At 42.6% G+C, this 14,870-nt stretch overlaps 1 protein-coding gene across 4 annotated transcripts in view; it reads right to left on the bottom strand.

The window, feature by feature from the left end:
* The window catches only part of GALNT7 (polypeptide N-acetylgalactosaminyltransferase 7), a gene marked incomplete at its 3' end in the record, with an annotated part of 70,055 nt that extends 55,435 nt beyond the window's left edge, over positions 1-14,620 (bottom strand). For 2 of the 4 annotated variants that reach the window (XM_080344325.1, XM_080344324.1), the window contains exon 1: positions 13,960-14,620. In XM_080344325.1, coding sequence (XP_080200451.1) covers positions 13,960-14,085 — 126 coding nt within the window. In that variant the 5' untranslated portion in view covers positions 14,086-14,620. The remainder of the gene's footprint in view (positions 1-13,959) is intronic. The other 2 variants (XM_080344326.1, XM_080344327.1) reach the window with 2 other exon arrangements.
* Between the last annotated feature and the right edge of the window lie 250 nt (positions 14,621-14,870).

The raw sequence follows: 14,870 nt of genomic DNA, 5'->3' as shown, positions 1-14,870 counted from the left end.
AGAATATTTTCCTTTTTTTAGTATATCAGTTTCAGTTCTGTAATTCTTGACAGTATGACACAACTGTAGATTTGTAAGGGAAGTCAGATTTATATAAGATGTGGCAAAACTCAATCATCACTTGCCTACTCTTCCTACTGAGTAAAGGGACTCAAGTCTGACTTCCCTGTTTTATTTAAAAAGCAAAGTTTGGAAGACTTCTGAGTGTCAACACTATGATGCACTACATTGACATTTATCTTCCCAAAATTGCAGATATACAGTAAAACCTGAGGGTGCTATTTTTCATCTCTGCCACAAGGTGAACTGCGGAATACCAAGAATACAAAACAAGATGCACCTAGCTCTTGCAGAACAAATTAATGAAAACTATATTTTTTAGCTGATGCAGACGAGCTGCCTTTCTGGTTTCGTTTTTGCTCATCTGCTGTGGATTTAAAACTGTTTGATAGGCGCTGGATTTTTCAGGCTGCTCTTCCAGAGTAGAATGGATACATTTCTACAATCATTTTACTTTTCCACTACACATTTTTCTCCTGCCTGTGTGCCAACACAAGCACCTTTACACCCACACGCTGAGCTGGATATCAAGGACTCCCTGAAGTAGGCTGTGCGGACAAGCCAACAAATCTGGCATCTGTAAGCCAGGTGAACACCAGTGCTGAGCTATTTCAGAGCAGGAGTGTGGAAGAAAAAAAACAAGTAAATAAAAAAAGCAAGCTGCTGGAAGCAAGGGGTAGCTGAGAAACAGAGGAGAACGCCCTGGTAGCAACACACAGAGAATACAGCTGCCTCCTCAGACTGTTAAAACCATTACTTGCGGACAGGCACACACAGGAGAGAGAGAACAAGTACTTGCAGGCTGGTGGGAAAGCAGCTGCCTGGCTCAGAAGAGGGTTTGTTTCTCTTGTGTCTTTAAAACAAAACAACCCAAGCAAACAAACAAAAAAACTCATCAGCAACAAAAAGCTCAAAAGGCTCTAAACCTTTCTTCTTCCTTGGAGGAGACCCACTTGCTGTGCTGAGGAAGCAGAGGCATAGAGGCAACACACTTATAACCCTCTGGAATTTAGGGCCAGATACGATGCGCTAAGAGCACCATAAAAATATGCAGGCATGCCCCATCGTGTGGTTTTCTGAGTCATCATACCCAGACCCCATCTCAGAAGTAATCAAAGTGTTTCAGTGCAGGGAATGCCTGTAACAGTAAGCCAGGCTTAGTTTTGGGTGGTTGGGGTAAGGGTTGCTCTTCCCCCTCCCAGGACAGCCCAGAGTGCTCTTCCAGTGTTTTCCACGGTAAATGGTAATGTGGGAATACTGTTGTGCTCTAAACAGAACAATATTTATGTTAAAAATTCTTAGAAGTGTCAATCTCCCTTTATTCTTCTAAATCAAAACAGAGATACAAAAAATAATAAAAAATATATATATATAAAAAAAAATCCCTTACTACAGATTAAGGAGATAGCTGCATGTTCTTAAATTCTGGGAGGAGAGGGAAGATGTGCATAACCAGAAGTTGCCCTGCACAAGGTTAGGGCACTTTTCGCTTTTCAGAAAAGCTCCAAGCCTCAATAGAGTTTCCATCAAAAATATATATAAATGGTGACTTTTTTCACAGCATGATGATTTGAACACTATTTCTAGATCTCCAGTACTACCCCTTCCTTAGAAAAGGCACCCAAATGTCAGGCAGAACTCCCTTCCACGTAAGTATTTTCTCACTCTTATATCCAATCTTTTATGTCACTACAGCTAGATAAGAAAGGGTATTAAGGAATGTGCTAGTCTACTGCTGGCCACATTTCTTCAGTCTACAGACAAAACAGATGAAAATAAGAAACTGAAACTTTAAAACAAAAATGTATGAAGGGAAAGGAACATCACAGAGGTTAATATGCATTGGGATAAAACCAGCACTGTTTATAAAATATTTGAGCTGCCATAATTGGTCTTTCACACTATTTGAAGTTTCTTTGAGTCCTACACTATAAAAATAGTTAAGCAACATTAAGGCCTGACAAAATGAACAAAGATTTGCATGTGGGGGAGAAAATGGACTTCCCCCAGGAAAGTTGTTGGGTTTTGGTGCTAAGACCATGAATAGATCGAAGTATACACTGCTGGAAGGTTTCAATCTGTAAAGCCAAAGTGACTTACAGAAAGTCAGCTACATACAGCTACATTTAATGGGTTTAGCTATGAAACACTGATACTGTATTTGAAACCTTAACTTCCTCATCACTAAAACTCTGCTTCAAAATAAATGCCTATGCATTTTAGTAAATATGTAAAAAGTATATTGCTCTGGACTTCTGAATTCTCAGGTTTGAGAAAGAAAAAAGATGATAAAATACAATTTCTGATATGTGAAAACATTCTCACTTATGAACATTTTAAGGCAAAGTCAAGATTATTCAGTTAAGCTATTAAAATATATTTTTAAAGCACCAGGCTAAAAAGAATAATGAATTCCACTTGCAACATTATGCCATTGGTAACACTAAGTAGTACACCACGGTTGTTACATAAACCAAATTAATAGATAAAAGTTCTGCCTGTTCCTTAGAAATTAACAGCTGTGAACCATTCCTGAAAATCAGGATTGCTAGGATTAGACTACAAACTGTATTTTGACAAGTTATCAGTACAGACTAAATTCTTGCAAATATCGTGCAAGATAAAACTGGTCCAAAAACCTGTTCAAGTTGCCTCCTGTTTGCATCAACGCTAACTGGCCAAGTCTATCAGTGAAAACTTTGGTGCTTAGTGTTTAAGGCTGTGAAGACTTATTTAATCATAGACATGAACCGTAAAACTTAAAATGAAACAGGGTTTTTTTCCCATAAAATCCTTACCATTTTATATCCTGTACCAAACCTGTTGGAGGATAAATTGCCCAACCTATTACAGAGGATAAAGTCAAAGATGAAGTCTGATCATTTATCTTTCCTCCTTACTCCCAGGTATCCATTTCACTTAATATCTTACTGCAACATAAGAAAATTCTTAAGCTGTTGAACAGCGAGTCATGTGAATAAGCCGAATTAACTCCCCAAATTCCCATAAAGAATGAACAAGGAAAAAAAACTGACTGGGGGGGAAAAAAAAAAAAAATTAAGTGAGGTATTCATCCTTCAGCAGAGAATGAGATTGGAATAGGAAGCCAGAATAACAAACAGCAATGCATCTCCTTACACAAACACAGACTTGTGCTGGCTGCAGTCAATGATCAAGTCTTCATCTAAGGATCCAATCATACCTTTGTCACCTGATGCAAACATACAGGACTCTTTACAAAAGTCAATTTAAAAAAAAAAATATCGTTTCTACATATTAAGATCAGAAAATCAGTGTCTTGCATGCCTAGCTGTAAACCTGGTAGCCTCTCTGTTCTCAGCTTAACAGCAAAAACATAACTAGGTACCTCTGATCACCTGCAGTCCCTGTGCAGATTTCACCACACACACATATTCAAGTCAGCTTGGGTTTAGAAGTTACACACCCCTGGGAAATATTGTGAAAACAAACACCTCCAAAAGAGGCACAAAGCATCTCTCGCGTCTCTCAACCACAAGATCTAGGCATGCAGGAGTCAGAGAAAGGAGACATAGGACAGATGAAACATGCTCAAGGACAGCAGATTTCAGAGAATTCTAATTATTTTTAAAGTAGGCCAACCCCCAGGACATATCCATTTCATCCAGAAAAATTAATCCAGCCTGCTCCCTGCCATCCTCTTTTCCCAAGGCCCCTCAGGCATACACAAAGATTAAAGGCTACATGAACTATCCTGGCAGTCTGCTCCCTTTTATCGCAATAGCTTGACAACTCCCCTGTCATCACCAGCCTTGGTAGAAGATAATAACAGGAGCAAAGCTTGGTAACTCCCCAAGAGGTGACTGACGTGACTATTCATAGAAAAGGCAAGTCTGCTCTCTAATACTGTGTATCTCAGAGAGACTCCACAGCTTTTGTTTATCTATCATGGTGGTATCCACAGGTTGGATTCCTTCTCACTGCTCAGTACATACTCAGGGCTCTCAGCATACTTTGCCAAAGCTGGGCCAGAGTAACTATTTGGCCCAGGTTTGACATTGAAGTCTTCTCCTAGCCTTGATTCCAGCGCCACGGATATCTGCACTCCTGCAGGATGTTTTTTCTGCTGGTGACCCTGATGGAAGAACTCACGCCTGGACCTGCTCAAAGAGCTTCACAGCCTCACTGTCAAGTCAACACTTCTTGGCCTTCCTTAGCCCAATATTTCTTGTACTGTTAACATAACTAAAAAATAAGCAAGTCTTCAAGATAAACACTTTAGATCAGTATTAGAAAACACAGAGAGGGACACAAGACACAAGGAGCCTTCAGCTCTTAGATGCCAAGAGCACACAAATGCATCCCAGAAACTAATCTGCAGTCTTACTTGAGGGTTCAAATACCTACAGAGAGAGTACTCAAGACCACTTTATACACTCAGTAAATCTCATGCCATAGGAGTACCTTACATTGAGCAGAATATCAGCATTTGGAGCTGAGGATCTCAAAAAAGTGATACAAGAGGCAGCAGGAGATTCTTCTCCCTCACCAGCAGGATCTGAGGCACAGGAAACCCACACACTGTCCTTCTGGCCTCGAGAGCTGCTGGATAAAAACTCTGATCAGAGGCAGGTGAGACACTAAAAGCTCATCTTCTATCAAAAGAAGCAAACAACATAAAACACCGCCTCCCACCCGTTTCCACCTCTGCAGATTACAGAGATATTGTTTTTAATATAATCACTAGTGAAGGTCTTGGTTCTGTGCAGGAAGAAGATACTTCATAGATGGGAGGTAAAAAAAGGGCGAAAAAATGTGGAAGCGAGAAAAAAAAACCATATTTCATTGCTGCTGTTTAAAGCTTCTGAGAGGCTTTGGCATGTTAGAATAACACTGTGTGAGATGGATTAGCAGAGTCAGGACAGGTGAAGCAGTCTAAGGTGCCTGATAAATGCATGGCTTACAAAAGACATATATTACCAGTCTGAAAGAGCTGACTTCAAGGCCTCATTTAAGCAAGGGTGTAGCAAATCTTGATTCAAGACTAAAGCACACAGAGAACAACTCATTTTCCCTGAAGAACACCTTACCTCTATATTGTCCTTCTTGGTCTTCCTTCCTCAATAGGAGGAATAGAAAACTCAGGACAATACCATCCATGACGCTTTCAAGAGGTAGTTTGGTTACTTTTTTGGTTTTGCTTCAAATGTTATTAAAGATGAGGCATTTTCTACAGCCAGCTTAAAACAATAAATATCTCTTCCTTTGACATATCTGGAATGCTTATTAACTAGCTCAAAACAAAGACATTGCTTAAATAGCTCAGATCCATTTTGTTCAGAAACAAAATGTGATGTTGCTGTGCTTCAGCTCTACTGAAATGCTACTCATCCTTAAAAGGGAAATCTTTTACTACAGATTAAAAACAAACCAAATTTTAATCCCCAACTGTAGCAAAAATGTTCAAATATTAAAAAAAACCCTATATTAAATTTCATTTAAAATCTCATATTTTCTCTAAAGTATGTTATTTGACTTAATACTTTCTGTCTTATTAAAAAGATCAACCATATTCACTCAAGTCAGAACAGTTCTTTCTGAGCCATTTTCATTGCCAGTTTTTTAGAAGACAACAAAATAAGTAAGAAACTCTGTGGGCTGAGCACCATCTGCTTACGCTTTTATTTCATTAACAGTTTTATTTTGAGACCTTCAACTGTAAAGAAAGTTTTCCAAGTGTAAACAGCATGTAAACTCATATATGTTTTTACCTTACACATTCCTACAATTCTATGCTGCTGTTGAGGGGTTTACTGCACACCAGTGCCGACTGCTGCTATTTGCAACTGAGCGTTCCACAAGGAAATCAAAAGAAAGCAAACTGTAGCTTAGGAAAGCCAGAGCAATAGTAACAAACATTACTGGAGTCAGTAGAATGAAGGATGCAAGAAGAGGTGGTAAGAGACAAACTTAAGAGAAATACAGACTACCGTGGAACAACAATTAGCATTTATAATAGGGAAAAAAAGAAAAGACAACTTGTTCTGCAAGTTTCAAGAGGCATGCTTAGCTCCTGCTTCATACAGTCCTTTTTTAAAGCATCATCACTATGAGAAGTAGCCATTTTTATTTTAGAAGTAACGTATGTACGTAGCCTGGTAAGAAAAACACTTTTATTCCCACATGAGAAGTCAATGGGTTTTCAGAAAATAGGACTTATGTGCTATAAAATGCATCCCTAGGAAAGCACCACCCTATTTCAATGAAAAAAGAACTCGTTAGGTTCTTGGTTTGTTTTTTAAATTTCAGAGCTACCAAGTAAAATGATACATCCAATGAATAAGCAAGCATGTCAAACCTGTTTATTTCCAAGCAGCAGGAACATAATAAGAATGTTTATTTGAAAAACAAAGACAGATTATAAGTGCTACCCTTCTCTTCCATATCTTCTTAAAATGATTAACAACGAAACACCCCTTTTCCACAAAAACACATACTTTCCCAGCAAGCTCCTTCAAGGAGGAGGCTACAATTAAGCTGATAAATGGCAATCTAGAAATCTGCTATAAAACACAAGCTTAAGCTTTTGTTTAAGTTTACAGAAATCTACCCTTTTTTTTTTTCCCCCCAGCACCTGTATTAGTTGAAAGGCCAAAACGCCCAAAAATCCAAGCCTGAACAGCATCACAGGTTGCAAAGATACACATGGTGCTGGCTGCTTATTTCTACTCTTTGTTGGACCACTCTGGCAACATGTTTCCTTCCGAACACATAACCCTGGCATTCCGATAAGTCATGGGGGGAAAACCTCACTCATCCAAACAGCATCTAAATCTAGAGCACTGCAGGGCGGAGGTGGACTGCTACAGGCAGATTTGAGCAAGATAAATTCTCTTTAATTCACAGAAAGATTAAAGAAAACTGATGGAGGAGGCAGCCTTTTAAGCAGCACGTTGCTATTTTTAAACTAATAGTTTCGCAGTAGATGTTTGTTTTCCATATTACGGAGGAAATTTACTAATTAAATGTAACTGTTACCAGACTTGGAATCCTTCTCTCAGATTATATGGCCTAGTTTCTGTAAAAAGCATTCCCTCCCCACCCCCGAAGGTAGAAGTCAAACCTATTAATGTAACAGCTTATCCTGCCCTATTTCCACTTGGCAGTCTCCTGTAATGCTGATTTAATATCTGACAAAAATAGGACAAAGATACTGTCATTTTTCATTAGGGAACGTCAGCTCAATAAAAGCAATTTTAATTCTGCAGAGCTTGGGTTAGGGAAGGTGCACGCTGCTTGGCCATGTGGCAAAAAAATCAAGTATGTATTTCTGGATATGCTGTGCCTTCTCTCAAGGCTGGCATCCTGATCACCCACTGAGCCTTTTCCAATAACTGAATTTACTAGCACCTGAACTTCTACTACTTCAGCTTAGCCATCATATCTTAATTCACCAGTTTTAAAATAGAGAGTTAACTATTACCTCAATTTTTATTTTAAATAGGACTTTATTACATGCTGGTTTTAATGCCCCATTGTTTGGCCACTAAGCAGTACAAATTACCACATCTGTTACTTTTTTTTTAAACAAATGACAACCTAACAGACCCATTGTGTTGATCCTTCCTGATTTTTGGGGTCTTACTCATGGTTTTTCCATTAGGTACTGCAACAGGGGAAGAGTTTTACCTGTGCAATCTCCAAAACAGACACAATTACCAAAATTTTTATTGCATAATCTTACCTAAGAGTGCAGAGTCACCTTTCATCCTATGCTGAGGATCCTGCCAAAGGTTCTCTGGATGCCCTATATGCCTTCTCCTGGAATGGGATTCTTGAAAAGCAAATGTCAGCCTCAACTTAAGATCTTTGATTTTTCAGCTGTTCAGTTCTTTTACATTACTCATGAATGGTAACACTTGGGGCTAGAATAAGACACAAGGAGTCTTGTCACATAAATATAAAACAGTGTGAAACTGCTCTCTCTAGAGGAGTAGACATTTACATAATTAACAGTCTTGAGACAATAATGAGTTGTTTACCTAATTTATTACAAGGGATTTTAATGACAAAAGAGTTCAAGAAAGTTTTAACACCATCCACATATGTACACAAAAATTGTAGGAATTTTGTATTTTTTTTTCCTTTTTTTTCCTCATTTCTTTACATTATTTGCTTTGTGGTCATTTATTCTGCAGTATATCTGGAAGGATTTGTCAAAAGATATCACTTTTCATATGACAGGGATTGGGGTTTTTACACTCTCCCAAGGGTGACAGATTTTTACAAGCTTTTTCAAAGCCAGTTTAGATGAAAGCCCACATTAAAAGAAATTAGCATTTAATATCTCAAAACATTTTGCCTATTACTGTCACTATCAACACTAAAGATTACTGTAATAAACAGAGGGGAAAAAAATAAAGTGATGCTTACTTCCTACAACAGCAATACTTCAGCTATAGCAAGCTCATTGCCTCGCTGCACACAGATTTCAAACCAAACTTGTTGAACTTGAAAAATTTGCCAAGGTGTTAATTTCTGCTGACTGTCACACAAGAAGCAGTGACTTATGACAGCTTTGACTATAGAAGGCAGCGTGCCTGTGCCTAGCCCTGCACCTGTAGGGAGCTTTTCAGACCCAGATGACGAATGATTGCATTGAGCTTTCAGGTAATGTCGGAGTGTCAGAACTGATGTGGCGCTCCTTGAGTTAGGTCTCACCCAATTATAGAACGGCAAACCAGTAAAAAAGTGACCAACATATAGATAACTACACAAAGCAACTGGAGAGTGAGAGAGATGGAGATTATTTTGCTGTTTGATCACCTGTGCACCACGAGTCACATTTTTACCAAACTCAGCCAACTTCAATCCCTTTGCTACTGAACACTACCCTCCCTGTTACATCAGATTTATCACCTTATTTCAACTCCCGCCTTTCCTCCAGTGAAGAAAAACTCTCAGTTTCTCTCCTAAGCACATTTGCTGTTACTCCTTAAGAGAAAGTGGAGAATTTCCAATGGGACTTCCACCACAAAGAAGCTAATTTAAACCACAATAACACTTCAAGTTCAGTCTGCAACTTGTCATTAAGTTCTCAGTGACAGTCCAGCCAAGGCATTCAGGATATTAGCGGTCCTTCAAGTGCGGAAAAAGGGGTGTCACCAGAAAGCTCAGAAAAATGTCTATTCAGCTTTGTTTTCTTTTTTCCTCTATCACCTCCAGCTCCACATCGTAAATTCTCCACCCTGTAGTGACCAGGTGGGAAGCCTAACATCTAAACTTGGTGGTTGGCAGGGGCCCACAGCCGCAGGTGCAATCCCATCACCTGGTTTCCTAAATCAGAGGGATGTACCAGAATCGCCACCTGCATCAGGGCCCTCAGCAGAGTCTCCCCACTTCTGGATCCGAGGGGAACTGCTCCAACCTCACCATGGCTCAGCTGCTGTGGCATCTGGCAGCAAGGACAGGTAACTGTCCTGGCAGGGTGATGAGGCTGTGAGTGTCTAAGGGTGGGAGACTGTGACCTGAAAAGCTTTTGTTAAGTTACAGTGCACCAAGAGGATATCTGGTGTAGGTGATGTGCACGCTTTTAGGGGCAGGAGGAGGAAGGGGACAGTTGTCCAATTATTTATACACACAAAAAACCACCTGGGAGCCCAGTCCAGAAAGTCTGAGAACTGTTGATAGATACTTCCTAAACAAAAGCTGACTTAAGAACATGTCACTTACAGACACAGAAAATTAAACGCCTTCAGTATGTGACAAGTTAAAGGCAGCCCATTGGTGGCTCAGGTCTGGTGGCTATGCTTTAGCTAAAGGTGGGAAATACTGCAAGTATTGCAATGCTTCAAATCTGAAGCAGCAGGTTCCCAATTACAAGGCCAATGAGCCTATGCCAAGATTTCAGGAAGTTATCCTCGCTGCAAATGAGAAGAGGGAAGAACGGGAAATTTATTTTGTGGATTTTGCAGTCATCTCACCACCACAATTCTGACCCATGCAAGGTCAGCCACACACTTCCAGAATATGTTTTACTACCTTCCTAGGCTCCAGAAGGGGAAAACTAACATGCTGGACATTTTTTTTTTTTTGTCTTTTATATGGATAAATGAATACAGTCATTTTTATCAGCTTCTCAGAATGCTACAGTGAAGATTAGAGGAACTATGAGACCACTGATCATACTGCTACCATATAGACTATGAGCATGTAAAGTCATACTTTGAGCTTTGCCTCAGGTAGCCGAAACAGGTCTTTCAAAAAAGAACCAAACCCCCAAAATATCAACCTCAATTATACCTAACTTTCAAAGCTTCTGAATACTGACGTGGTCACTTCAAAATTTTGATCAATTTGATAAGATTTGGAAAGTTAAAGGTGACCTATACTACAGTTACTCCTCCAAATACACTGTTTTCAGCTTTTCAGTAATGAATCTTTCTTTACTGTTTCAGTCCATTGGCTCTGCCTGCTATACTACCCATTCCTCAATGACGCCAGCTTTTAAGGCTGTACCTCTGAGGCTGATCATTAGCAACACATCTAGCAGGAGACCAACAAGTACTATAGCTGGGATCCTTACAGCAATCTTCTGACAATGAATAGCCAGCTCATTTCCTTCTAGCTGCAAAACTGATCTCTTGATCCAGAAGAACTGAAGTTATTGGAAAACATTCAAAATACCGCACAAAATCAAATATTTTTATTGTTTCTATTTGGTTTAGATCGGAAACTAAAAGTTCTTTAGGATAAGGATTATTTTGTTCTGTTTGGATATTTCTGGTAATGCAGAGAAATAAACACTTTACTTCTCCCTCTGGATCCTACAAGCACTTTTTCCTCAAATGGTGTCTTGCAGAATCAAGGCTCCACAGTCAGGTTACATGGGGAAGAGCTTTGTCCCCCCAACTTCTGAATATGCTTTCAGCAAACAAACATATCTGTAGTAGTCTTCTATAAGAGAGAAATGTCTTATCTCCAACTGTCTGTATTACTGTTATTACCACTGTGTTCTCTCATTTCCTTCCTAAACAGCCACTTCTTCACATTCACTTTTTCTTTGAAAACTCTCTGTACATTAATCATCCTGCCTCTCAAAAAGATCTCTGAAATCTTTTAAAATCAGTAGAAAAATCATATTCTCTCTTCAAATACTGTGTTATATTTTCTTATAAAGGTACATAGTCATAACACTACTACAAGATCTTCAGTATTATCTATTCTTGTCTGCTGCTGTAAGCATGGAAAGATTCAAGGTTATAAACATAAAAAGAACAATAAAGCAGAACTTTTAATCTTTGCTTCTTTAATGCCTCAGCGTTATTAAAAAGTGTCCAGGGTTATAGTGCAGAGAGAGAAAGGGTACTGCCTGAGATCAGCTATAAAAAGTTAAATTCTATTTTAAGCTAGTACTATCTGAGGAGGAATTTTACATTTGTTGGCTAGAGTTTTTGGCATAAGCAAAGGGACAAGGCTGCTGTATAAGAAGAAGAATTACTCTGTTATCTTTAGCTTAACAAACTTTCCAGCAGCTAACAGAGCAAACATACACTTCTGTATGACTGAACAAAGTGCGCACCAGTGCATTCCAGAGAAGTGGTTATGATTAAAGTCCTAGTTCCAACATGCCAAAACCGTACTGAGGCACAGCCTGTTTCCAGGTGTGGCAGGGAGCATGCCCCGAGACAGAAGCCCACCTCACCGGGTCAGCGTTATCTCACTCAGTAGGAGAAAGGACACGCAGGCCCTCACCTTCAGATGAATTCCCGGGCACTGCCAGCTCTCCAGAAGCACGCCAGAGCACTGCTGTAGCAAGTCTGCTCACTAGTTTCCATCACCCGAGCAGCTTCTGAGGAGGAAAGCAGTCCAACCCAAAGCAGAAGTTTAATAGTAACAGTATCATTTCCCAGAAAGCAATGAAGAAGCATGTGTTATCCACTCTCATATATATATCACAATAAACAAACAGCTGATCTAGCTAATGAACCGGATACTCTGTTTAGATTTAATCTTTGACAGTGTTTACTCAATATAATTCTATTTGTTCCCAACAAAGACAGAATTATTTCCTGAAGTGGCTGTTACGGATATTTCTTCCTCCAGACAAGGCAGGGGTAATCTAGACAGAATGCTGCTTTATCAGGGGCTGGACTGTAAAAACCTTTCTGACTCCTTTTATTGCCATGCACACCAGCTAGAAACCATTTCCAAATTAGATCTCGCATGCAACTGCAGGTGGGTACAAGGGTTCAGCTCACAAGTCTCCAAGGGAAAGACTTCAGGCTTGTGAGAACGAATAGTGTGATTCATTACAGCACCTGCATAAACTGGTAGAGCACACACACTGTAGGACTGCAATATTTCAGTTGTCACCCCAGAATAATCAGCTGAAGACTGTCACTGCCCTGCACACCAATACAACCATAACTGGTTTTTATTTTGAAGGATGTCACTTTACAGGTATGTTATCCTTTCCTAAGCAGGAAGGGTTCAACTGTTTTTGACTTACTGCCTGATGTTTTCTTGGGAGGTATGCAAATAAAACTCCTAAAGACTTTTCCGCACACAGAAAAACCCACGTTGTGTCCAAAAAAACCAGATTACACAAACTTCACTGCTTAATAAAGTGCATATCTCAAAAAGAACTGCTATGGCCTATTATCTCAGCAGTAACTGCCAAGATACAGGAAGCTGTAACAGCTTCAGAAGACGGAGCATCTGCTGAAGGAGTCTAAAGTAATTTCTAGTTTTCAAAAGCAAGAATTTTGTCAGCTCACTTGCCTTCCACAAGTATTCAAAGCAGCCCACTAGAGAGGACCAAGATCATTAGTGAACACATCATGAAAGATCACTTTTTAAGATAATCACTGTAAAATGTTATGACTTTACCAAGATTAAAATAATCCTGACTAATCTTACTTCAAGCAGATCCCCTTAAGTCCAGTTACATTCCACAGCTCTAAAACATCTGGGCAAAAGGGAAAAAGCACTTTCACTCCTTCTGAGACCTTGGTGTCAATGAATCAGATTAGTCTCACCTGATGTGTCTAATACAAGACCACGGCAAGGCTCACTCCCCAGATTTTTTTGCCCGACTTCCCAAAGCATTTCTAAAGGTTATTGTTGCTTTCAGCCTAAGCACTGCCAACCCCATGCCTCTCAGGTAACCCCACCATTTTGGGGTGAGAAATCTGCACCACCTGCATGATCACTCCAACGTCTTTTGGCTTCCCATGTTGCTGTTCTTAAATTACCTGATCCGCTGCATCTCCTTGGCAAAACCTGCCGTTTGGGTAGAAAAACGTCAGGAAGCTGATGTGCAGCAGTGGGGTGAGTGGGAGACAGGAACACCTGCACCCTTAGTTGAAGCGCTGGGGGAGACCTTTACAGAATACTTACGCAGCTTACACCCGGGTCGTTATTTTAGGGATGGAAAAGCCCTCAAAGAAGACACTGACATACGCGGTCCGGGTACCCAGGGCATCGGCCTCGGCGGGGCACCACACGCCCCACTGCGCCAGCGGCGGCCACCGGCGGAGCGCTCCCGGCCCGACCCCGGCTGGCGGGCCAAGGGGCTGTGGCGGCGCCGCACCGGGTGGGGCGGACCGGACACCCTCCGGGCTCGGCCACCGGGGCCCAGCGGAGCGCGGCGCACCGGGGCCCTGCCGCGGTCGGGGCTGCCCCACAGCGGGCCACGGCGCGGCGCCGCTCGGGCAGGAACGCCGGATCCGGGGGACGGCCGGGGACGGCCCCGCCGCTCCGAGCTCCCCTCTCAGGCCTGCAGGCGCCGCAGGCCGCAGCCCGGGCAGCCGCCCCCTGCCCGCCCGCCCGCAGCCGCCGCCGATCACATCCCGGTCGGCGGCCCCGCCACCCGCTCCGTCCCGCCCGCTCCGCCGCCCAGCGCGGCCGCACACTCACCCACGTCCGTCCCGGGGGAGCCGGCTCCTCGGCGCGGGGCGACAGCGAGGACCAGAGAAGCAGCAGCCCCAAGAAGCTGCCCGCCAGCAGCACGGCGCGCAGCAGGAAGCCCAGCTTCAGCCGCATCCTCCCGCCGCCGCGCACGCAGCGCCCGGCCCCGCGCACCGGCGGGCTTCCGCCCCCCGCCCGGCGCGGCACGGCACGGCCCCGCCGCCGCCTCCTCCTCTCCCCCTCCTCCCCCGGCCGCCGCTGCTCTCCGGCAGCCGCTCGCCTGCGGAGGCTTTCCTGCCGCTGCACGCACAAACTTTCTTTCTCCTTTTTTTTTCTTTTCCCTTTTCCTTATTTTCCTCCCCCGCAGGCTCCCCCGCCGCGGGCTGCCGCGCCCGCCTGCCTCCCCGCCGGGGTGATGCGGAGCAGGAAGTAGCCGCCGCGGGAGCCGCCGTTCCACGTGGCCACCCCGCACCGGGGCGGCGGCGCCTCGCACCGGGCGGGGGCTCCCGCTGCACCTGCTCCAGCTCCGGGTGCGGCTGGGGTTCAGCGCGGCCGCAGCCCGCCTGGGAAACAGGAAGGAGTGGAAAGGCTCGAGTAGGGTTTTGGCTTTTCTCAGCTGGGTGGGCAGCTCCGCTCGGGGCACCGACTTGTGAAAACGAAGGTGCAAGTGCCTAAGTTCAGTGATTGCCGTAGGAGTAGGGTAACACAGGCCTATTAATTATTGTATGCAGCCTGGGCAGAGTAATGCTGAAAAGTCAACAGATTTTTCCTGAGGATAGCAGATTAAGTATGAGATTACAGAGATGTTATCAGCCCTTATCTTGCATGTATTTTGTTACTAATTTTCTGCACTAAAAGTTAGGCATCCTATTTCCTCCTTTGAAGGAGACTCACACATGCACTCACACACAAACCTGATT

Source organism: Nesoenas mayeri (assembly GCF_963082525.1).
Source record: "Nesoenas mayeri genome assembly, chromosome: 4".
NCBI lineage: Eukaryota > Metazoa > Chordata > Aves > Columbiformes > Columbidae > Nesoenas > Nesoenas mayeri.
Note: the sequence above shows the minus strand (reverse complement) of the source record. Positions and strands in the feature narration are given on the sequence as shown.